Here is a 24,693-nt window from a genome sequence, read left to right on the forward strand (position 1 = left end):
GCCTTGTTTATATCCTTTCCAAATTCACATTTACATGTATAGTTTTTAGAACAGAAAGACACATCACATCCTATATATAGTATTCTTCCCTATGAGCATTGAGATTAAATTTCCCGTGCTCTTTTTATTCAATTAACCTCCTTTAATAGGATTTGCTTACTACCTACCACTTATTCATACATAATATACAACGTTGCATGTTTTGCATCGCTCATCTCAACTCAGTGGAAGAAGTTTTCTCAGAACTCTTTCTTTTCTTAGTATCTTTTTCTAATTAGTTTCTTTATCATAACTTGTACTTTAGTTGCAGATGTAACTATGGAAAGCAGTCCAGGCTCGTCCATATCTATGGAGCACCGGCTGGATGTTGACTTAAGGGCATCAAGTTCCAACAGCAACACTAGCATCTCTGGCACTGGCCCGGGTCCTGGTCCTGGTCCTGGTCCTGGCCTTGGCCCTGGTCCTGGCCTTGGCCCTGGTCCTGGCCCTGGCCCTGGCCTTGGCCCTGGACCCCGTCCTGGTGCGTAGACACATAGATACACAGTCTTTCACAGTGATTGACTTCTTAAACTAGTGAAGAAGAAAGCTTTAGGAAGCACTTAATGGCACATTTGAGGTTATAAGAACATGTCTTGTAACATTTTATGGTCTTTTGGCAGTTCACACATTGATTATCAAAACAGACATTTTGGAGAGCAGATAATATCCAAAAGAGGAACAGAGTGAATTTGGAAGTTGAATCTCTTTTTACTTTATAATAATTCTTTATTTTTTAACTTTAGGACTCTAATTTTAATAATGGTCTTGTGCCATCCTTGGTGATTTAATTTCCACTTTCAAAAAACTCTTTCCAATGTCCAGAGATCTCACTTTAAATGTCGGCTAGTTTTGCTTTCGTGGATATAGATGGGTCTCTTAATACCGGTTTCATGTGCCTATTTACTGTGATTTAATGGTGAACCCAGTATGATCCTTTTTGCCTTTCTCCCGTGCCAGGAGTCCAGTGTATTCCACAACGAGCAGCACTTCTCAAGTCCATGTTAAATTTCCTCAAGAAGGCCATTCAAGACCCTGCTTTCTCAGATGGCATACGACATGGTATTTTGATTCTGTATACTACTTTCTATAAAAACTTAATTATCAAGATTTGTATTTTTCATGTTCTGGTGTTTACCCTTTTATAAAGCATACTTAGTAAATTGATAACTTTATTATTTTATCACATTTCTTAAACATGATTATTTACACTTTTCCCAGCTTTGCCCTTTTTCCACGTCTATCGTATTACCACCTCTCCTAGCCTCCATATTTTTTTTTCTTTTGCCCTATTGTTAAAGCTTACTGTATGAACAAAATAAAGTGTTTGGGGTTGTCAAATAGAGGCCACTAGATTAGACTAAATTCAGATTTATTCACCCTTGATCCTTATACCTCTCCCAGACTGATCATAGTCTTTACACATTTCTCTTAGTAATGGATGGTTCCCTGCCTACCTCGTTGAAACACATCATCAGCAATGCCGAATACTATGGCCCATCACTCTTCCTTCTGGGTAAGTAGAATTGAAAGTTGGGTACAGGCTGAATGTGCTGGCTTACATTATCTTTGCACCTGGAGGCAAAAGACAGGCAGATCTCAAGAGTTCCAGGCCAGCCTGCTCTAGAACTCCTTAAAGCTAGAATATAGCTCATTATTACTAAAGTATTTACCTCACTTGGAAAAAGCCCTCGATTTTGTCCCACTCCAGCATCACAGATTGGAATATCGCTTAGAATTATATAAAGAAATTTGTGGGAGATGTAGAAATGGCAGATTCTTTGAACCTAGTGGAATAAGAATTTTACACAGTTTGGCTAGTCGAGAGATATAGTTATTATGACTTTCTTGTCTATTTGCCGATAAAACAATTGTCTCAGTATTTCTATCTTGTTATCTTGCAAAGTTTGCTTGTTTATTGATTATTTAAGATAATTATATAGTTTTATTTATTGATTACCTAGATTTTTCTATATAGTTTTTTGATCTACAAATAAGGTCTTCTTTTTTAATTACCTTTATTATTTTAGTTACTCCATCTTACTATATGAACAAAGACTTCTTATGTGATAAGTGGATAGGACCTCTTTGCTTTGTCCTTTGTGAGTTTATAAGGGAAACCATTCAACATTTACCGTTAAGCATGATGGTAATAGGAGGTTTCACATTAAAGTTTTGAAATTTACAGTTAGGAAACTTTCTTACAGTAATTGCACCAAAATAGGAACAGTTTTCCTCCCAAGGATAGGTTGGGAGAGTAGGACTGTAAGTAATCCTTGGATATGATTTTTAAAAATTGTTTTTTGCATAGGTAGGGAAGTCAAAGCTCAGGGAATGAGAATGTGGTACTCTAGGAGTAAGCTCAGAATGGAGCAAGTGGATAGGTAGTAGTTATTTTGTTTGGTTTAGTTTTGGGAGGGATGGGTTAGAGTGGTGGAGGGTGAGGGTGATGCTATAGCACATGCTAGGCTATGCCTTCAACCATTTTTTTCCTTTTTATTATGAGATGAATTCTCAGTCCATTGTCCAGATTGGTTTTGCAATCACTCAAGCCCAGTGTAGGTTTTTTACTTGAAATGATATTGCTTCCACCTCCTGAGATGCTAGGATTTCAGGCCTGTGCCACCAGGCCTAGCATTTGGTAAATTTTTAAATAGAATACCTATGATTGAATGAAAATAAACCCATTTAGTATTGATGAGAGAACTTTGGTGACACAGGCAGCAAATGAGACTTAGCTCATTGATTAAATCAAGTATCAGTGGTTGTGCACACTGATTCCAGTGGTCTTGTGGTTTTAGCATAATATCTTTTCAATAAATTTGAGAAATGTGTGCAGTCAACCCAGTTTAATTATAGCATTTGTTAGTGTGGTTAGTGTGGTTTAGCTGAATAGTCTTTCACCTCAGGTAGGAGATGGCTGGGAGAAGTCATTGTGAATGTGAGACCCTCATTTTAGTAATGTAACTAGCTGTTTTGTTTTCTGGTTATTTACTGAATTATTTATATTGACCCATAGCAGTAAAAGATCTTTTTAAGATACAGACTACTGTGTGACGCCATCAGTCATCATAGCAGATATACTATTTTTGCTAGTTATTGAGGCTTTCTGGTTTAGGTAGTGTGACAGAAATTAAAACATTGCCCGAGTAGCCTCGGTTTATTGAGTCCCCGTTAATGAACCAAAGCTTGTTTGCATTTCCTCCAAGGATGGTGATAAAACCCAATGCTTCATTTTGTGGTGAAATATGATGAGACAAATATACTTTATAGTTGAACGTAAGTTATTTTAAGTACTAAATATTAATAGAAACAGAGGTCAGGTCCTGCAAAGGAGTTAGAGTTGTGACAAAAGAAAATCAGCCCAAGGTAGTTTGAAAGGTGTAGTTAATTTCTAGTGGGAAACTTTGTATCAGAGAATACATATTAAAAAGTAGGCTCAACAGAGGAATAGCATTGTGTGTGCTCTTAGTTAGATAGGAGTCTGAGAAAGATAGGATTCAAAAAGGGGAAATTTAGGAGGAAGCAACTGGAAGGTCATAGTGTCTTATAGTAATTACACGCTGAAACCCACCAAACAGAGTTGATACTTCTTACTCTGTTCCCAACCAAGACCTTTGTTCTTGGTCTCCAATCTTTTATTTACTTTTATCCTCTTTATTTTCTCTCCATTAATCTCCCTGAACTACTCCTTTTTATTTCCTACTCTTCCCATCCATTTTTGTTACTGTCTGATGTCAGTGTCATAATTAATAGCCTGCTTAACCTGAAGAGATTGACAATCAGTTTGAATATTGAATTCTAAGAGAACCAAACTTAGTTGTATAAGTGGTTGCTTATGGCAGGTGGAAGTTTAGGATTCTGATGTATTATGTTGATAACCGTTAATTTAAAGAAAGTAAATGTAAGTAGCGATTATGGAATAGTGATGTACACAGTGGCTGACAAGGAAACCAGGGCTGATTGGACTCTGGAGTTATAGTGAATGAGTTGAGTGTTGAGTCAGTATGTTGTGCATTCTTGATTGTGCATCATGTGAGTTACAGTGCTGTGCTGAATTGATTATTCTCTGTTTGCCACCAAATCTTAATGTGGTTTTTTGCTTTTGAAAATATGAAAGTATTCAAAAAAGATTGACAATACTTTATTTTTTGAAATACGAATTCATTTTTGGGGCTGACTTTAAACTGGCTTTGTAGAACAGGATGATCTTTTGTTGTTGTTGTTTTTGTTTTCTGAGACAAGGTTTCTCTATATAATAGTCCTGGCTATCCTGGAATTTGCTTTGTAGACCAGGCTGGCCTTGAAGTCACAGAGATCACTTGCCTAGGTCTCCCCGAGTGTTGGGGTAAAGTTGTGTGTCACCACTGCCCGTCTGTGTTGTGTTTCTAATCCTCATGATTCTACCTCCTTAATGCTAAGATTACAGGCACACACCACCACATCCAGTTTTTAAATTGCATTCAGGCAGGGTCTTGGGGCTTAAGTGCATGCTAGACACTTTACCAATTGAGCTTTATCTCTAGCACCTAGAATAATTTCTCAAGGAAAAATGACCTAAACAAAACAAGCAAGGTCTCAGACCATTTAAGCCAAAAGGAGTCTACAGAGACTACCAATTGAGTAGTAGAATCCTGTTCTCAGATCTTGAGTCAAATGATGCATAATCAGGCTACTCAATGTCAAAATATTACACAGTAATTACTGGACATAAGCATTTATTATTTTAATGGATGTTATCCATTCTAAATCTTAAAGGATTTCTCCTTCTCTCCAGGATTAAGACAGATGAAGAACTACCATCAAACATCTTATGAAAACTAATAAGGTTTTTTTTTCCTCCTTGGAAGAACTAATTTTAGATGTCTGACCAAGCAAGAGACTTGTTTTCCATGAAAGTAAACTTCCTGTTAGCAGATCATTAAGCTCCACCATATTAAGAAAACATTTGATGCTGGTCCTTTTTTACTGCATTACAGAATAGTTTAGGTGGTTGAAGACCCTAATTTTCAGTGGATCCCTTTCTGTTTTCACTCTTAATCTAGGTTTCAATACACCATGGATTTCTGTTTAGGTCTTTTTACCCATTGATTCGAAATCTTTCCCTTTGTGGACAAAATGGGATATAGGAAAAAAAAAAAAAACAAATTATTAGGATGCCATGCCTCTTAAAGGTAATGAGTTTATGGTAACTAAGGCAGTGAGCAAAATTGTGACCCTTTTAGGAAGTCATTGTCCATTTTGTTGTTTTAGGTGGATGCCATTTAGCAGGCCATTATGTTTATATTAGTCTTTCTGCATGGATAGACTCCAAGGTGCAGTGCCCTAATTTAAGGCCATACCTAGACTAAGCTGTGTTTTCCGATCATTGAGTGTCACTGGGAATCCTAAAGGCATTTAATGTATTCTGAGGACTATAATAGTATTAGTAGTAACATGGTATGACACAGAGTTTACAAAAAGGTTTGTGAGGTTTGGTTGCTATTCTTGGTAGGTCTGCTCTTTTCTGAAAGGAAACTAGAGGAGGCTGGATCTGGGAAAGAAGGGAGGTTGCAGGGAGGGACTTGGAGGAGTGTAGATTGGGGAAACTGGTTGGGATGTGTCAAGTTAGCAATCTAATCAATTTGCCATTGTAAAGGATGTGTTTACCTGTTGGAGATTCCCAATGGCATTGAGTCTAGTAGTAGAGTAGGACAGATTTGGTAGGTGTGAGGTCATAATTCCTCAAGAAGGACTTGTATAACTGAATGTAAGAGTCAATAAAAAGGTGGCAGTGATTTGAAAGCAAATGTTTACTAAATCTTAGGCATTCAGGTAGTACATGTCCATGTTGCATCACAGTGCTTCATCACAGCCTTGATTCTGAATATGCACTCTTACACTTTATGGCATCACATCAGGTAATGCCAGCAAACACTGCCTGTGGCACCTTGGCTCAGATTCATGATTGCTATACATTCCAAATTGCAATGATTTTGCCATGTATGAAGTTTTCTGCTTATTAAAAACAGTGGTTTAATTATGGGAAAAAAGACTTAATCTTTTCCTACCATCATTCCTCAACATACAAATGTCAAATTGATGGTTTGTTTGGATTGTGTTAGACTTTCTAAATTGATATTTGAGACTGTGCACGGTGGCTCTTGTCTGTAATCCTGTTGCTTGGGAAGTATAATAGAGGCAAGACTGCTCAGCTTCAGGACCATCCTAGAATATATGAGACCCCATGCCAAAAACAAAATAAAATTACCTACTGTATTAGTTGTCTTGAGTTTAATAAAATAACATTAAATTAATTTTGATTTTGTATTAGAACAGAATTGCCAGCAATTCCTAAAATTGTACTAAACATCCTTACATTTTGTACTTCATATTTATGGAAATCAGCATTCTTACCACTGAAGATGTAAAATCAAGAGATCAGTTCTGAAAAACATTAAAAATGTTATGTGGTATTATCAACTGTTTAGTCAAGATTGAATTTGCTGTGTAAAACTAAAAAGCATAATCCAAAAAAAGGACTTATTTTTTCAGAACCTTTGGCCAATAAAACACCCCAAATGTCAGGGTTGAGAAATAGTATTCAGTGATTAAGAGCACTTGCTGTTCTTCCAGAGTTCTGGTCCCACATCCCAGGTTAAATGGCTCCCAGGTCAGGTGGCTCACTGCAGCTTAGGGGGTGTGTGGTTCAACACCCTCTTCTGGTCTCTATGAATATATGCACACACATGGCATATACTACACAAACACTCAAATAAAAGCATATTTATAATAGTGTCCCGAATACCACTGAGAGCTGTTGATCCAAAATAATTGTCACATACATGCTATTTTGGTGTTGTTGATTGCAAATTTGAAATGTTTGCTCACTACCATATGTAACTACTGCATTACTCGGCACTCCACTGTACCATTTGCGAGCTGGGCAAGGGCCTGGAGATTGTCAAAACACACAAGAGACCTGGGTCATTCAAAAGGAGTCATGTGAATGCTGATGTTTATTCAAGGCTATGAAAAACCTTTTATACCTAGCTGCTGCACAATGGAAAACCCCCCAGGCAGGTGGGAAATTACCATGCCCAAGGTGGAATAAACAATGGCCCTATAGCTAATCACCAGGCGAGTCAGAGGGAGTATAGGAACAAACAGGATATTTAGCTGTCTGGCCAGAAACTGTCCTCAAAATGAACCTGGGGAGCTGGGATAGACCCATGGGCCCTACAATCATAAACGAAAATTTATTTTTTCAAAAGAAATTAGATATATCCATTAGCAGCTTTGTTCTTTTGTCAGATTATCAGATTTTCAAAAATCTGATATTCTTGAGTACACATTTCTGAATATTATGGGTTTTAAAGTGGTCAGGTTAGTATTAATTTGTATCTGTATTATAATTTGTGCTATTTGTATGTACTTTTTAATGCTCTATTTCCAATTTCTGCATAATATTTTATCCACATTCATCAGTTAAGTTTATACATTTACCCCAGAATACCTGCATCCTAACGTGACAAATTAAGCATTTAGAGACATCAGTTTTCACAGAAAAGAATGATTTATATACATATGTTTAATGGAATACTGTACAGCCCCTTCAATAATAATGGGTTATGGTGTGATGGATTATGTAATTTCCCAATTACATGTAAAAATAGCCAATGATACATATAACTGCACTTACAAATATGTGCTAGTAAAATAAAGGATTACCAGTAAAATTTTTCATATTTTATGTAAATATTCTTGTTTTGTTGATATTAATTTTCATAATCACAACAGTATAAAATTGACATTGACTGTATAACTTTAAGCTATTAATTATTTATTTGCTTTTAATGACTTTGAAGAGTCAGTTTTTCTTATTTTCCCTCAACTTTGTTTTTAGCTACTGAAGTGGTGACTGTATTTGTATTTCAAGAGCCATCATTGTTGTCCTCACTGCAGGACAATGGGCTGACAGATGTCATGCTGCATGCACTGCTCATCAAAGATGTGAGTTTATTCTACCATTCTAAATAAGTTATTTTGTGAAAAATATTATGGCTTTTATGTGTATTGTTGGATCAGATTAAGACCTGGTTGTCACAATTTCTTCTATTATTCAGTATTGCACCCCTAGATATATCTTCTTTGCATGTGTATCTGACCTTATGTATGTTGCATTCAAATTTTCTATCTTCTCCAGGTTCCTGCTACAAGGGAAGTCCTTGGTTCCCTTCCAAATGTATTCAGTGCACTTTGCTTGAATGCCCGAGGTCTTCAGTCTTTTGTACAATGTCAGCCATTTGAACGTCTTTTCAAAGTTCTTCTGTCTCCTGACTACCTCCCAGCCATGCGGAGGAGGAGGAGTTCTGATCCTCTTGGTGAGTTCCTACTATTCATTTTATAATAGAAAGTTGATTTTGGCAAGGGAAGTTTTCCTTGACTGCACATCATTTCTCTGGCTAGGTATACTCAGCTTAACGGGAATTATCACCATATATTCTATTGTTACAGGTAGGAAGGAATACTTCATTCCTTAGCCTCTTTCCTCATAGTATTTCCATGCTTCTGAATAGTTCACTGTCCTGATGTTGGTAAGAAACGGGTATAGGAACCAGTGGTGTATTTCCAAGTCCACTATCTAGTCTATAAAAATTAGAAATGTAGAGTTTGATATGAAAAGATGTTCTTATTTTCTCTAAAATAGTCACAGATAATTTTCTTCTCAGTGTGTTTGAATCTAAATTGGAGAGGAGTAAGAAAGTAATAGTTGGAGAAATTTTGTAGTTTGCAGAAATGTACTTTCTTACTTGGGAGGCTGAGTCAAGGTAATGACTGAAGTTCAGGAGTTTGAATCCAGCTTGGGCAACATAGTGTCACCCATCTCATAAATCAAGGTATTTTGTACTTTGATTTACCACTGCAGCATAAGGATCATTTTTCACAGAAGCAGCCAAAGGATTGTTGATGCTTTTTTTCTTTTCTACTCTTCTTTCCATAAACTAGCTTCTAGCTCAGACCTTAACAGTGGAGCGTTCGTTAGACCTATTTCTTTCCTCCTATAATGATTTGGAGGATCAAGGCTTATGTAAATTCATGCAGGAATGTGTCGTGTTAAAAATAAGCAGTTGAGTTTCTTCTTTCCATCTTAGGTTGGCACAAAAATTTATTGGTCTATATATTTTTTAGTCTAAACATTCTTTTTTGGGTTTGTTTTTGTTTTTTCTTTCGTGTTTGCTTTAAGGGGATACTGCATCCAACCTGGGGAGTGCTGTTGATGAGCTCATGAGACATCAGCCCACCCTCAAAACAGATGCAACAACTGCCATCATTAAGGTAAGGATTGATAATGACTGTGATTTTGATCTTTAAGAAAGTACCTGCCTAATTTCTAAACCTTGGTTTTGGGCTGCCATGTTGTAAAACCAAATGGTTAAAATAATTACTTCAAATCTTAATAAGGAAGTTTATGTTAATTTTAGGCTTTTCATATTAAGACTCATTTTCTGAGTTAACACAGTTCCTTTGTTTAGTGTAGACTTCTTTATATTGCTTTCTTATGAGATTAACAAGTAGACAGAGGCTTAACTTCTATCTGTATGAGAATACTTCCCTTACTAGCCAGTTTTTCTTGGCTTTCCCCCTCCCTCTTTTGCTTGTCATGCCAGTAGATTATTGGAATCAGTATATGAGTTACTGGTGCTTGGTAAATGAGGACAAGGATGCAATCTTGAAAGATTTTAACTTTTTACACAATGTTCTCTTGTTTGTAAAAATGGAGTTAATGACTACATTTCAGCAGTGGTGTATTGGTAATATATACATTTTACATGGGAATATTAGATATATTGTACATAGGAAATCCTCACAAAATGTTAGATATTCCATCATTACATATAATCTTTTCCCCTCTGACTTTAGTTACTTGAAGAAATCTGTAATCTTGGAAGAGATCCAAAATATATTTGTCAGAAGCCGTCCATCCAGAAAGCAGATGGTACTGCTAGTGCCCCTCCCCCAAGGTCTAATCATGCTGCTGAAGAAGCTTCTAGTGAAGATGAGGAGGAAGAGGAAGTTCAGGCCATGCAGAGCTTTAATTCTACTCAGCAGAATGAAACTGAGCCTAATCAGCAGTAAGTGTTTATAAGGCAGATTCTCCGACCTTATGGTTTTAATTAATTCTTAGTATCACTTTAAAAATTTATTCACTTGTGGCCAGAAGGATGGAACTCCAGCCCTTGTTCAAACAAAGCAACTAACTGTATTGCTACTTACCCACTACCTCCAATGTCACTTTAGTCTATGATAATTGAAAATTAGCATAAGATCATTTTAAGGTTCTTTCTGACTTTTTATTCCTTTCTTCCTCTGTGCTGTTAATGGTTCTGTGAAGTAATATCATTGCTTGCCTAAAAAACTATTTTTCTTAAAATTTTAGTTTATTATATTAAATCAGTATGCCAAGTCGGTCATCTTTCCCCATTGTTGCTTGTTTCAAGCACACGCGAAACAGTTTTTTTTATGTCAGAAGCAGAAGTGCTTTTTCTATATAGTAGTAGTTATACATTCATGCATATAATAAATGTTCCTTTTATCTGTAGATTTTTTTGAGAAATGCATGAATGTTTAGCTGTGGCTATGAATACTTTTGATCTGGTACTAAACTGGGGCATTGTAGTTAGGAAAATAGTCTGGTAGAGTATATTATTAAACCAGGGACAACAGAAGTAAATACCTTTTGGGACTTTAGACCAAACAACCGTGTGCCTGTTGGTGTCAATGGTATTACCTAATCTTCTGTCTGAGAAAGCAAACCTACCTATTGCCTTTGTACTTTAAAACCATGTTTCTAAAAGGGGGAATGTCTGAAAGAAGGCAAGTCTTTGCTTCTCAAGTGAATATAAGCTTCAGTATTTCCAGCCAACCTATCGTGACTGCCAGTAACCCTACAAGATTGAGTTGCTTTTTTGTCTATAAATGAGAAAAGACTTGTTGAATGCAGAAAGTGGTTATTTGTGATTTTTAAGTCAATCTGTATGTTTCTATTTATATATAACTTCTTTACCTGAATGTTTTTTTAGACCTAATATGCTCAGAAATCAAGCCACTGTTAGAGTAAATTAACATTTACTCAACAGCATTCATTTCTTAATGCTGTATTCCTTACTTGAGATAAATATCTATCACTGTCCACATTTGTTACTGTATTCCAAAACATCTTCCAATTGGGAATGGAAGCTATGGTCTTCCAATAATTGTATATGCTAATTCTATTCTTTTCTGTAGTAATGCATAAATTCTTATTTAATTCAGCAATGCTCCCCATCTCTGCTATCAAAGGCTTTATATTAACTGTGTGTTCTTAAGTGTACCTAAAGATTTATATTTCCTTACCTCTCTCTCCAACACAACACCATACATACATAATCCACATGGAATTTTCACATATGTATATAAAATTTCTGTACAGTAAACTGCACAGTTTTAGAATTGTCATTTGTTTTTCCATCCCAAATGAAGGCAAAACTGATCTTATTTCTGCTATGCATATAATAATAAGAATATCGTATAAATAGAATGAAAGTACACATGTGTGTTTAATTTAAAGCTTCTTGTATTTGGCATTACTCAATTGTATTTTGATGTTTTATCATTATGTCTCAATAGCCACTGCTTTTCTTTTCTCAGTGATAGTCTGTTGTATAATTGCGGTTACATTTATTTAGTTTTCTTGTTGATGAACTTACTAGTTTTTTGTTTACTTGGTTTTCTTTTTTGTTGTTTATGCTAAGCTAGTTCCTTTTTCTTGTCTTTTTAAGACATGGGTTAAAAAATCTGGAATAAGAAAGCTTAGGTACTACAGTCTACATTCAGAAATTAGAGTCTTGTTATGCGTGTATGTATAGCCTAGAAATCATCATACACTGTCTTCATAAACTTAGTCTTCCTCTTTCAGCCACCTATATACTAAGGCTTATGAGTGTGTATTGGTATGTTTAGCCACTACAAATAATTTTGAGTTTTTATGTGATCTTGTCTTTTCTACATTGTTTATATCAGAACATCTGGTATTTCTGGGGATGAATTTACTTATCATTAAGTAACGGGTCTTTTTAGTTGGTGCCAGTAATTCACTTTGTACTTGATTTCTTTCAGCATACCGTGCTTCACCTCCTACACCTGAGTGTTAGTTAGAAATTGATGAAGGTTTGTGGAAAGGAACTGGCATCTTTCTGAAAAGCTTTATTAGGAGATGGAATCCTAGAGAGAAAAGCCAGGCGTTTAGCTACAAAGAGATTTAGGAGAGATAGCTACTGTGTGTAGCATGATGGGTGTTGAAGGGTAAGTGGTTAGAAACAAAACAAACGCTGAGCCTTCCAGTCACTCCAAAGGGGATTTCTGATTCTTTCAGATTTTCAGAGGATGCTGGGACATCTTACCACGTGACTTAGTTAGTAATAGAGATTATAGTTTAAAGGAAGAAGGAGGGACTGGACTTTGTTTTGCAACCAAGGCCTATATTCTCTAATAATCTGAGCAAGTGCATGTCAGTTCTTCATTCTAAAAGATGCCTGGAATGTGGGGTATGGCCTGATGTTTTCCAGAGTGTTGTACCAGTCGTATGTTAAAGTGTAGGTCCATAACACAACACTGAGGAACATTAAAATTAGAAGTTTATTTTAGTCCTTGCAACTCAGTAACAATTGTTTTTAGAGATAGTGAGTGTAGAGAACTTTTGTTAGCCTGAAATGTGACCCACTGAGCCAGCCTTTTTGTCAGAGGTAGATTTTTCATGAACTAAGACAATCTGACTTTGGCTGAAGAAAATTTGACAGTGGTAATAAATTGATTCATTTACTAAGATGATACAGATTTTTTTTTAATCCAGAGATGTAACTGTTTCAAATCAAGTCAAATTTAGGGTGGCATTTCTTGAGACCAGCTTGTAGGTAGATTTCGGTTGGAGGTAACTGATCATTTTTAGCATTCTTAAATGACTAAAAGAGGAAAAAACAAAAATATATAGTTAAATTGGTTTGTTCCTGGAGTTGTGTTAACTCCTAAGAATAATACTTTTGGTTTGCCTTTTATGTTCTTTTCTCCATCTTCAATCTAGCAATGAAGGGTCCATTTCAACTAGACTCTGTACTATCACATTTGGAATCTGCCGAGGCAAGAATCTCATGAATTGGAGTGATATCTGGACTTCTTAGTTAGAGAGGTGGTTGGATCTTTAGGTTATCTCCATGGAGATGAGGCTGAGCAGGAAGGATAAATGGTCAGGTAATAGAATACTGCTGTTGTCCTAAGGGGGAAGGAACATTATGGTTAAGGAAAGATTGGGGGGGGGGTTTCCAGAAATCTTTTCAATACTGACTTAAAGCTTAAAGTTCCCCCCCCCCATGGGGCTAGAAAAATGGCTCACTTGATCACAAGTGATCAAAGTCCCCCCCTCCCCCCAATGTCTTAGCACTGCATTCCAAATGTGAAAGTTACAGGCTTAGACAATACATCTTTAAATTGCCTTTTGCAAAAAACTGATGGGGGTAAACCACTACATATAGTATAACTGACATGAATAGAAAATATATGTTAAAAATAAAATCTAGAAGAAAACTTAAGCAGAAACTAGAGCATTCTGGAAACGATTCCTTGGAACAGATCTGAAAAAGAGGTGTTAGAGGAGTTTGTATAATTGTTGTTTATGAACTTTCATCCTGCAAGTAACAGATTAATGGGAAAGGAGGCCTTGGGAATTGACTTCAGCTTTCACTCTGATAAAATTTCTCAGTCTTAAATATTTTTAAGCAAAGTAAATGCTTTAATCTAACAAAATTATGTTCCCATGTTTTGTTTGCTTCTTTGCCTGGTTCTTCCTAGTAAGCAAATGATTGGTCTTTTAATTGAATTTATTTTAAATATTTTTATTTTGTTGAATTCATATAGTAGTTTGATTACATAGGATATTTATACTCAACTCCATTTTCATTATTAACTTAAGATTTTTTTGTTGTCTTAAGTGGTTTAAAGTCTAGTATGGCTTGAACTAAAGTTTCAAGCTGTTACTTTGTTATATTTCACTGGTATTGTGAATTTCTGTGTAACTGACTCTTTTTTTCTTACAGGGTTGTTGGTACGGAGGAACGTATTCCTATCCCTCTTATGGATTACATCCTTAATGTGGTAAGATTCATTATAGAAAAAAATTAAAGACTTTTGCTTTTCATAATAATATGTCAGGTTGTCAGAGCACAGTAATTTTAATGTTTATTTTCCCTGGAACCTTTAAAGTACAAAGGGTAAGATGTGAAAACCTTAAAATACTTTGTTCTTATTCCTTTTGCAACAATTAGCCAGTACTCCAGCCTTTTTATAATCTGTTTTCTGTTCACTGCTAATTGTTGGACATACGAATTTTAACAAGGTTTGATGTGTTAGGCCCATATTATGTCTTACTTTGTCCTTTATGCTTTTTTTTCCTATTTTACTTCTCTTTATAAAGAAAAACCTGCGTGTGCCTTTTAATTTCCCATCTCATAGGAAAGTGAGAATTCTAATTTTCCCAGAATTGAAAATTCCCCTTTCCATTTATTCTTTACTGTTAAGCACTTCCAAGACTTCCACAGATAGTTTCTCTTGTGCCTACGTGTTTTTTGCTGTTTTCTACTTTTTATCTCCTTAATTTTTTTTGTAGTTCAATAGGACAATTCCTGGAGTTCATGTTTTATCTATATTATGTGTGACATGAGACAATTAAGACATTGGACCCATTTATAGCACTAATTCAGAGTGTTGCTCTGAGCAAGTGATTTAGCTTTTCTTTGCCTTCATATTATTTGACTCCTGGTGTGGTTGAAAAAGGTGGATTGGGAAATTGTATTTCCTTATTTTCTGGATGATTTGTGTATATGTACCATTTATCCCTTTTTGCTTGAAGTTATGTTATTACAGAAAGTACTGATTTCTTGACTGTAAGGCTGCCCTGATGTCAAATTGGCTTTTTATTTCAGAACAGTGTTAGCGTCTAACTTGTAAAAAAAAAAACCCTTTTCATTACCTAGATGAAATTTGTGGAATCTATTCTGAGCAACAATACAACAGATGACCACTGCCAAGAATTTGTGAATCAGAAAGGACTCTTACCTTTGGTTACCATTTTGGGTCTTCCCAATCTGCCCATTGACTTTCCCACATCTGCTGCCTGTCAGGCTGTTGCAGGTGTCTGCAAATCCATATTGGTAAGACACATCTCGCCAAGTATTTCCTCTTAGAAATGAGTTTTGTAATACATCTGTGATTGTATTTTTAGTGTTCTCCCTTACCAATAGATGAAAATTGATAAATTTGTGTCTGTTCTGCTTAATATATTTCATACTATTTCTCATAGAGAAATTATTTTTCTTTGTTTTTTTTTTTTTTTTTTTTTTTTTTTTTTTTTTTTTTTTTTTTTTTTTTTTTTTTTTTTTTTTTTTTTTTTTTTTTTTTTTTTTTTTTTTTTTTTGCATTTGCTGTGTAGTCACGTCCTTTGAGTTTATATGAGTGTAAAGTGTATTTAAAGCTTTCTAGCCTTCATGCTTTGTTATGGTAGTATTTTTGGTTTTAGTGTGCTCTATTCATTTTGCAATGTATTTTCCTTTTTCCCAAGCTTTATTAGTCATGAATTGATCTGTAATTTATTGCTTAAATTTTGCCCCCCCCCCCAGCTCCTTTATTTCAAAAACACCTTTGATCTTGCAAGCTACTTGTTCTCTCCTGTTGCCTTAACCTTGGCAATTATTTTACTTTCTCTAAATTATAGGTATTGTATATTATTTGAGATTGTTATGGTGACATCAGGGTTTATCAGGTTTGTTGATTTTTACCAGTTTTCTTTTTAAAGCTAAATGATTGTTCATTTCCCCTTACTGGGCATTTAGGTTGCTTCCATTTTTGCCCCTGATGAATACTATTGTAACTCCAGTGTATAAATAGCTCTTAAAGAGAGATGGCTCAGTGGTTAAGAGCATTGCCTGCTCTTCCAAAGGTCCTGAGTTCAATTCCCAGCAACCACATGGTGCCTCACAACCATCTGTAATGGGATCTAGTGCCCTCTTCTGGCCAGCAGGCATACACACAGAATGTTGTATACATAATAAATAAATATTAAAAAATACATGCAAAGATTTGCAATTTGAATCTTTTATATGTGTACTTGAAGGGAAATAGCTCAATAGTGATAAATCATTTTTTGTGTCTGTGTGAAATCTTCAAACTACTTTTCTAAGAAGCAATTTCCATTCCTGCTAGCTACATGTAAGGATTGTAATTTCACCATCTCCATACCAGATCTGTTTTTTTTAATAATAGCCATTCCAGAGTATATAAAGTAGTGTTTCATTTTTATTTTGACTTGCATTCTAAGTAATTGGTGATATTCAGCATCTCTTCCTTTGTGTACTTGAGTTATTGTCTACGTGTGCATCTTGCTAAATGTATATTCATGTTCTTTATTCTATTTTTAATTGAATTAAGGTGTTTTGCTATTGATTGTTGAATATCTCTGTATATATTGGATATCACTCTCTTTTCAGATACATGACTTGAAAATATCCTCATTCTGTGGGTTGTCTTTTTACTTGGTTGATAATACCGTGATATACAAAAGGTTTTGATGCCACTCAAGGCCATTTTACCTTTTGTGATGGTTGCTGTCATTGTTTTCTGTGTATTGGTGGTGGTTATCCAAGAAATCGTTGCCAAGAAATTTAGACAGTTTTCCTCCTATGCTTTATTAGGGATTGTATTATTTTATTTCTTAGGTCTTGATACATTTCGAGTATTTAGAGATCCAGAAAGTTCAACTTCATGTTTTTGTGTATGCGTACCACGTTTCCCCCAATATCATTTATTGAGAAGACTGTCATTATATTAAATCATCTCCTATCACTCTTTTCAAATACCCCTTAACTATAAAATGTGAAATTTCCTTCCCGAGCTTTATTTTTTTCCATTGGTTGTTATTGGCCAGTACCACAATTTTGATTACTATTAAGTTTGTAATAGGGTTGGAAAACAGGAAGTGTGAGAACTCCAAATTGAGTTGTGTTCCTGTACCCCAAGACTATTTTAGCTTTTTGGGGTTCCTTGAAAAGTTGTGTGTGAATTAAGAGAGTAATTTTACACTGCCTTCCACCCAACAAAAGAAAGATTGGAATTTTGATACTAATTGCAATAAAGCTCCTCTGTCAGCTGTTTTGTGCCCTGATAAATAATTTCTAGAAACTGCAATTTAATGTTTTATTTTGTTTCACTTTTTGCAGGTGTAAAGTGCTTTCATAAGAGAACAAGGGGAAAGGACTGATCTAACTACCCCACCTCTAAGATGCTCTGTGAGGAGGGATAGATTTATTTCAAGCCATAGGAAGGCAAATAATTTCTAGCTTTGCATAACAAGTGGTAATCTTTAATTGCCAAATTTTTCTTCCCTAACTTGAAAAGAAATGTATTATTTGGGTTGTCTATTAAAATAATTTGCCTTCCTGATGCCAAGCTCATAGTCATCGCTCTTGTTTTGGAAAGAAGAGACAGCATTATAGCTATGAAATTACTTCTTTACCTGAAAATATAATTCATTTATTAATAGTTTGACTAGTCAATAGCTTTTATCATACTTGCTTTCTCCTTTATTTCCTTTTGTACCATTTGTACTACTAGAATGGTTAGGACTTAGCTTATGTAACATTGAATGAAGTGAAGGTTGAGATTCACATGACACCTCAGTCTCCTTACTCAACAATATTTACTTGCATTTTATTAAAATATTAATTAACTTCTTAGAAATGGAAATAAAAACATTGTAATATGACTCATTTTCTAGATTTGGAACTTTGCCTAACATTGCTCCTAGAATTCTAAGCAGAATTTGAAACTAACCCCTCATACAACAGTACAGCAGACAGTCCTATTTGACATTCATATGCTTTAAGTATGATTGGCTCAAGTCTAAATATAGTTTATTATACAAAGATAGTGAAATATATTATTCCTGGCTTCATATTTTGGTACTGCCATTTATAAAGTGAGAGACATGACTGACTGAAATTTGGGAGAGTTCAAGTACTAGTCATTTCCACTGTGAATATTAAAGGCATGGTTTACATACATATAAATGTGATTCATTATATTTTATCACATTAATTGTTGTTTCAGACCCTGTCACATGAACCCAAAGTTCTTCAAGAAGGTCTCCTTCAGTTGGACTCAATCCTTTCCTCCTTGGAACCTTTACACCGGCCCATTGAATCCCCTGGGGGATCAGTGTTACTTCGAGAACTGGCATGTGCAGGCAATGTTGCTGATGCTACCCTCTCAGCTCAGGCCACACCTCTGTTGCATGCTCTCACTGCTGCCCATGCCTATATCATGATGTTTGTTCACACTTGCAGAGTTGGACAGGTAAAAATAAAGTTTTCTGGTTTCAACTTAAAGCCAATGAAATGCCAAGGGTCTTGATAGACCTATCAGATTATTGTGCCTAGAACAAATCTACCTGGAGTAGTAGCTGAAAGAATAGCCTGATTTAACATTGAGATTTTTTTTTTGGACAGTTTTATCTGCTTGATGTTATAGGTTCATGCTTTAGGTTGGTATGTAGTTTCACTGTCTTAGGTTTTATTCTGTTTTTTGTTGTTGTTTTGTTTTTCAAGACAGGGTTTCTCTGTGGCTTTGGAACCTGTCCTGGTACTGGAGGTTTTATTCCTTTTTTTTTTTTTTTTTTGGAGGTTTTATTCTTATTCGCAGTTGTGTGACCAAATAATTTGTCATATTAATGGGACTTTTAAGAAGTAATTGTCAGGAGGTTAATTCTTACCCATTCCTCCTTTTGGAGGGAAGATAGAAAATGATGAGTGGAGCTTGCATGACTTGCTGATTAGCATTTCCGTGTAGCCAAGACTTGGCAACATCCCGATTGCTCCTATCAAAAAAAAAAAAGTAATCATCATCCTTTTCTTCTGTAACATAAAGGTTTGAATTTATGTTTTGGCAGGCAAACATTAATTTTGATGTCTATTGCATCTTACCACTCACTTTTAATAGCAAATATGAAACTCATTTCTTTACATTTGTTTAATTTTTGTTTACTATTGTGTGTGCTTGATGTCAGGATGGGTTGTGAGCATGCCACAGTCCATGTGGGGAGGCCAGAGGACAACTTTATGAAGTCAATTTTCGAGTTTCACCTTTATTTATGTTTTAAACATTAAGCTTGGGTTTATGGGCTTGCATGTTTTTCTCTTCGCCATTCCTAAAGCCTTTATTACTAAGTAATCTGTGTATAAGTATATGTAGACATGACAATAGGATGACAAAAGATATTTATTACAAAGCATTTAAATGAATAGTTAGGAGACGACAACAAGAAGAAAATGTGTCAAATGCTGTGTCTGCAATCTCTGGTCTTTCCTGTTCCATAAAATGGCTGATGGTAGGAAGATGACTCAGTTCCATAATGCTTGCAATATAAATCTGAGGACCTGAGTTTCAGTCTCCAGAAAATGCATAAAAATGTCAGTCCAGCTGGCACGTGCTAGAAAAGCACTGTAAAGACAGAAACCGGTGAATTCCTGAGTCTCCTTGTGAACTACCAAACAAGGTCAGATGCACAAACTCCAGGTCAAGAGAGACCCTGGTTGACCCTGGTTGTTTTCTGGGCTTTACAAGCATAAATACGCACGCACACAATAAAGGAAAGTAGCCTATCTGTGTATGTCACCATTTTACTACCTTTATTATCTTCAGGAATTTATTACAAAAATAAATAACAGCAACACCATTATTTTCTGCTTATGGACAAGAATGTGTTCTCTACCAGCTCATTGTATATATAGCCCAGATTTTCCTTGATCTTATTGTCATCTCCTGCCTCCAAAAATTCTGGGTTTATAGGCGTCTCATATTATCAAACAGAAAAATAGCGTCTTACATCTTTCTAAAACAGGTGAAAATTGATTTTTTAAAAAAAAGTTATTATTTGGAGACCGTGTCCAATGTGAATGCTGCTTTTTGGTTGCAGAGTGAAATTCGTTCAATCTCCGTAAACCAGTGGGGTTCTCAGTTGGGTTTGAGTGTTCTGAGCAAGCTAAGCCAGTTGTACTGTTCTCTGGTGTGGGAAAGCACTGTCCTTCTCTCTCTGTGCACTCCAAACAGGTAAGAAAATAATCTTTGCTTGTAATATCTTGCTTAGCTTTTCTAACAGACAAAGTTAAGAAAGCTTGCAAGGTTCCTTTGAAAAGTATGGGGGAGTTTAATAAAGTTTCAGTGTCTCTTTGTCCTTTCAACTTTCTAGCATTAGGAATTAATTAACTGACAAATTGTAGCAGCTTATGCATGATTGATTTGATTTTTCAGAGGTGGTTGTATCAGCATGATACAAATCTTACGTATTGCTACTTCTGGAATTGTTGCTGTTTTTATTGTTTAGGATAATTGCTCTAAGAATTATTGTTAAGCAAGTCAGAGCCCTATATAGAATATAAGTAAACTATAAGAGTGCTTTTGTTTGACTTGGTTTTTGTTTGTTGGTTTACTTTTTCCCTTGTTGTAGCCTACCATCAGGATGTGAATTTGGCCAGGCGGACATGCAGAAACTGGTTCCAAAGGATGAGAAGGCAGGTACGACCCAGGGCGGAAAAAGATCAGGTAACTCTAAGAAACTAAAATCTTAGTCACTACCTCTCCTAAGTTCTGTCCCTGTCACTTCATAGGCTTACTGTGAAACTTAGTTAGCTCTCTGTCATCCTTAGTCCTTAGTTTTCATCATTTGGCTGATTTTTAATTATTAAATTTAGATTTTTTGGCCATTTCTCCTATAAAAACATAATACATTAAACATAACAATAGAACACATTTCTACACCAAATAACATACACCGTGTGAGAAGTATCTGCCTGATCTTTTCCCTGGGGCTATTTAAGAGCGCCTTAAATGGGGGATAAAAATCTATTTATTGATCTTTCTTTTTTACATAACTGCCAATAGCTGACTATTCCCTCCTTAGTTTCTAATGTACTATTTTGGAAAATGAAAGTTTTTCATTTTGATTTTATGTAAATATAAGATTGAGTCCTAAAAAAGTATTCTGCCAAAGTACATGATGATATTTTAGATTTTTGTATGAATTCTCAATTTTTTAGTATAAATTCTCTGAAAACTGGTAGAGAAAGCAATTATTTCTCAATTTTACGAACAGCAATTTTAATCACACTGGATTAAATGATTTGTCAATTGAAAACTTCCACCTATTTTTACCTTTTAATATGGGTACTCAGTTGAAATTAGATACAGACTGTTTTAAGATTTATCCTCTTTTTTCATTTTTTGTGCTTTAATTACAGTTAGAGTTTCAAAATAGTGTAATCAGAAATCACACACCATTCTCTGACCTTTGTAGCAAACATGAAAGTAATAAAAAATATTCAGAGATTTTTTTTTTAAACATGAGTTCTACCTCAAATAAATAAAAACTAAAAACTAATGGAGACAGTTTTATTTATAAAAATCTATTATATCCTTTAAAATGCATGAAAACACTGAAAGGGAAAGCTAAGGAACTAAAATTAAAGAAAGCAGTTATATCTTCTTAATAAATAAGAACTTAAATAGCCTCTGGTTTTTCTGGGGAGTGAATAAGACTGGAGGAGTATATATACACATGCTTCTGAGGTTAATTTTAGGGAAAAGGTATATCTCACATTTTAGTCTGTTTCTAGTTTCAATCAAAGAATAAAGGCATTTATTAAGAAACAAGGATAAAATTTGTCAAAGAATTGCTTCTCCCAAAAGTTTATAGGCTTATTTTTAACTTTGTTGGGATTTCTTTCTTTCTCAGTCTTCACATGTATTACAGCTCCATTTCTAGTAGTAGGTTTAACAAAGAAATCACAATTTCTCAATTATTAACTTGAGTTTAAATATACAGACAAAGCCAAGTGATCCTAGTAATTTTAAGGTAAAGAAAGACAGGAGAAACAGTAGTTCAGTGTAACCTTTGGTTACACAGTGAGTTTGAAACCGGCATAAGAACTTGCCTCTATGCTGCACCATCACTTCAAACCAAGTTTGCATCTCAGTGCACATATAATAAGCCTGGCATTTCAGGCATCCCTGCAACCTCAGTTTCAATGGGAGCTGGGTGGAAATAAGTGGATTATTGAGGCTTGCTGGCTTCCAGCTTAGCTGATAAATCTCTAGCCCCAGGTTCAGTGAGAGACCCTGCCTCAAAGAAATAGGTGGAAATAGAGGAAGACAGCAGACACCCTCTTCTGGCTTCTGTGCACACCTGCACAGGTACACATAATAAGTAAGTAAATAAATCTCTTTCAAACTGGGTACTGGCAAGATTGCTCAGTAGTTGAAGGCCCTTGTTGCCAAGCCTGAGGACTTGAGCTGAATTCCTTAGGCTCATATAAGTAGAAGAAGAAAGAGAATTGACTTCTAGAAGGTGTTCTTTTGACTTCCACTCACACATTCCACATGCACATACTAAATAGATAAAACATAATTTTTTTTAAAGAATCATACTCATTGGGGGCTAGAGAGAGATGACTTGGCAGTTAAGAGCATACCAGGGAACCCACATTTGATTCCCAGTACAAAATGGTACAAAATCCAGTCCTTGGGGGCCCAACACCCTCTTAGAGTGTGGACATTAGGCATGTATAGAAGTGTAGACTCATACATGCTGGCAAAACACTTCCTACTTAATTCCTGTTCTTGTGCAGGATTCTTAAATGCTGGGAACTAAAACTGTCCAATGCTTTGTAATGTCCAGTTTGAGTTTGAACAAGCTAGATTCTATCTTGCATGGCATCTTTAGTGACAGCTGCAAATATTATACACACTGTACTGTGTTTTGAGATCCTTGTAGAACTCCAAGCAGAGAAACATTGGTATAGTTTTGGGTTTTGTTGTTATTGTTCTGCTTTTGATTTGGAGGGATGGTTTGGTTTGTTCTCCTAAGCTTAGGAAGTAATTGAAATTTAAATAGAAACAAACACTATTTCTTGGGACTCTTCAAAACATGGACCCAGGTAAGTGCCGACTTTGCATGATCTTACTACTCTCTTTTACCTCTGCAGATGGAGAACAGGATGGAACAGCTGGAAGTATGGATGCTTCTACCCAGGGCTTATTGGAAGGAATTGAGCTAGATGGTGACACATTGGCTCCCATGGAGACAGATGAACCTTCTTCAGATTCTAAGGGCAAATCTAAAATCACCCCAGCCATGGCTGCTAGAATTAAGCAGATCAAGCCATTGCTGTCAGGTCAGTAGTGTGTCGTCCCCCCCCCCCCCCCAACATCCTTTTCTGAGATTCAGAGTTCTAACATTCTTCAAGAAAATTAAATTTGTATACTGTTTGATGCAATAAGAAAAGTTGGGGCTGGAGAGATGGCTCAGCGGTTAAGAGCATTGCCTGCTCTTCCAAAGGTCCTGAGCTCAATTCCCAGCAACCACATGGTGGCTCACAACCATCTGTAATGAGGTCTGGTGCCCTCTTCTGGCCTGCAGGCATACACGTAGAAAGAATATTGTATAAATAATAAATAAATAAATAAATAAATAAACATTTTAAAAAAAAAAGAAAAGTTGAAGAAATGTTGTGACTCTCATGTACTTTGTTGAATCCCCAGGTGTGGCATACTCATTAAGGATATAGCTACCCTCCCCCAAAATTACTTACCCCTTGGTCATTCTTTGAATTGCGTTTTATAGTATATGGAACTATTGAGTCAGTGGTTTTCAACCTATGACTTGTGACCCCTTTGGGGTTGAATTACTCTTTCTGTAGTGTTGCCTAAGACCACCAGAAAAAAAATTACATTCCAATTCATAACAGCAAAATCACAGTAATGAATGAAGTAGCAACATTTTATATATATTTTATATACGGGGTAACCACTATACAAGGAATAGCATCAAGAAGGCTGAAAACTACTGACTTGTTTGTTTTTTGCCATATACTTTTAAGTGATTCTTTAAGTCTGGCGAATGCATCATTTACTTATTACAACTTAACTGCCATATTGTTTCAACAAAGGCAGTGTCAATTTATGCTTAATTTTGCAGTATAAGTCCTTATCTTAATGCCATTCATTTTTGTTTTAGTCACTGTCAGTATAGTTTTATTTCTACCCTCAAAGGGTACCTCTGTTTCTTGTGGAATTTCATTTTTTTTTTCTTTTTTCTTTTTGGTTTTTCGAGACAGGGTTTCTCTGTGGTTTTGGAGCCTGTCCTGGATTTAGCTCTTGTAGACCAGGCTGGTCTCGAACTCACAGAGATCCGCCTGCCTCTGCCTCCCAAGTGTTGGGATTAAAGGCGTGCGCCACCACCCCGCCCGGTTTCTTGTGGAATTTCATATTCAGATTACCACAGGAAGAGGCAGTTCTAAGATTTTGTTTACTATTGTTCAGAAGAAAGTTTTTCTAGTGAGATGAATATGTGGGTTAAGGCACTTTTTATGCAAACCTTATGACCTGAGTTCAGAGTTACCAGAGCCCATTTAAAGGTAGGAGAGAACTGCCTCATCAGGATTGTCCTCTGATCTACACATGATAATAATTTAAATGCTTGGGAAATGTGTGATGTTATAAAATCATGGTGAATATTTTATAACATTATACTGCCTCTTCTGG

The 24,693-nt window shown here is 35.7% G+C and overlaps 1 protein-coding gene and 1 non-coding gene across 14 annotated transcripts in view; both read left to right on the plus strand.

Annotated features, from left to right (window-relative positions):
- The window catches only part of Huwe1 (HECT, UBA and WWE domain containing E3 ubiquitin protein ligase 1), a 105,263-nt gene that overhangs the window by 25,694 nt on the left and 54,876 nt on the right, over positions 1-24,693 (plus strand). For 10 of the 13 annotated variants that reach the window (XM_050131227.1, XM_050131233.1, XM_050131230.1 and 7 more), the window contains 13 exons: positions 305-520; positions 997-1,098; positions 1,472-1,552; positions 7,922-8,028; positions 8,222-8,399; positions 9,263-9,354; positions 9,940-10,151; positions 14,145-14,202; positions 15,081-15,257; positions 18,208-18,453; positions 20,072-20,205; positions 20,603-20,697; positions 23,136-23,324. In XM_050131227.1, the coding sequence (XP_049987184.1) occupies positions 305-520; positions 997-1,098; positions 1,472-1,552; positions 7,922-8,028; positions 8,222-8,399; positions 9,263-9,354; positions 9,940-10,151; positions 14,145-14,202; positions 15,081-15,257; positions 18,208-18,453; positions 20,072-20,205; positions 20,603-20,697; positions 23,136-23,324 (1,887 nt within the window). The remainder of the gene's footprint in view (positions 1-304; positions 521-996; positions 1,099-1,471; positions 1,553-7,921; positions 8,029-8,221; positions 8,400-9,262; positions 9,355-9,939; positions 10,152-14,144; positions 14,203-15,080; positions 15,258-18,207; positions 18,454-20,071; positions 20,206-20,602; positions 20,698-23,135; positions 23,325-24,693) is intronic. The other 3 variants (XM_050131236.1, XM_050131238.1, XM_050131232.1) reach the window with 2 other exon arrangements.
- On the plus strand, positions 18,847-18,982 carry LOC126494040 (U8 small nucleolar RNA). Its single transcript, XR_007589916.1, has one exon. It is a non-coding gene; the product is annotated as a U8 small nucleolar RNA (small nucleolar RNA).

The sequence above is a fragment of the Alexandromys fortis genome, unplaced genomic scaffold, assembly GCF_014885135.2.
Source record: "Alexandromys fortis isolate MF-2015 unplaced genomic scaffold, M_Fortis_MF-2015_v1.1 scaffold_373, whole genome shotgun sequence".
Lineage (NCBI taxonomy): Eukaryota > Metazoa > Chordata > Mammalia > Rodentia > Cricetidae > Alexandromys > Alexandromys fortis.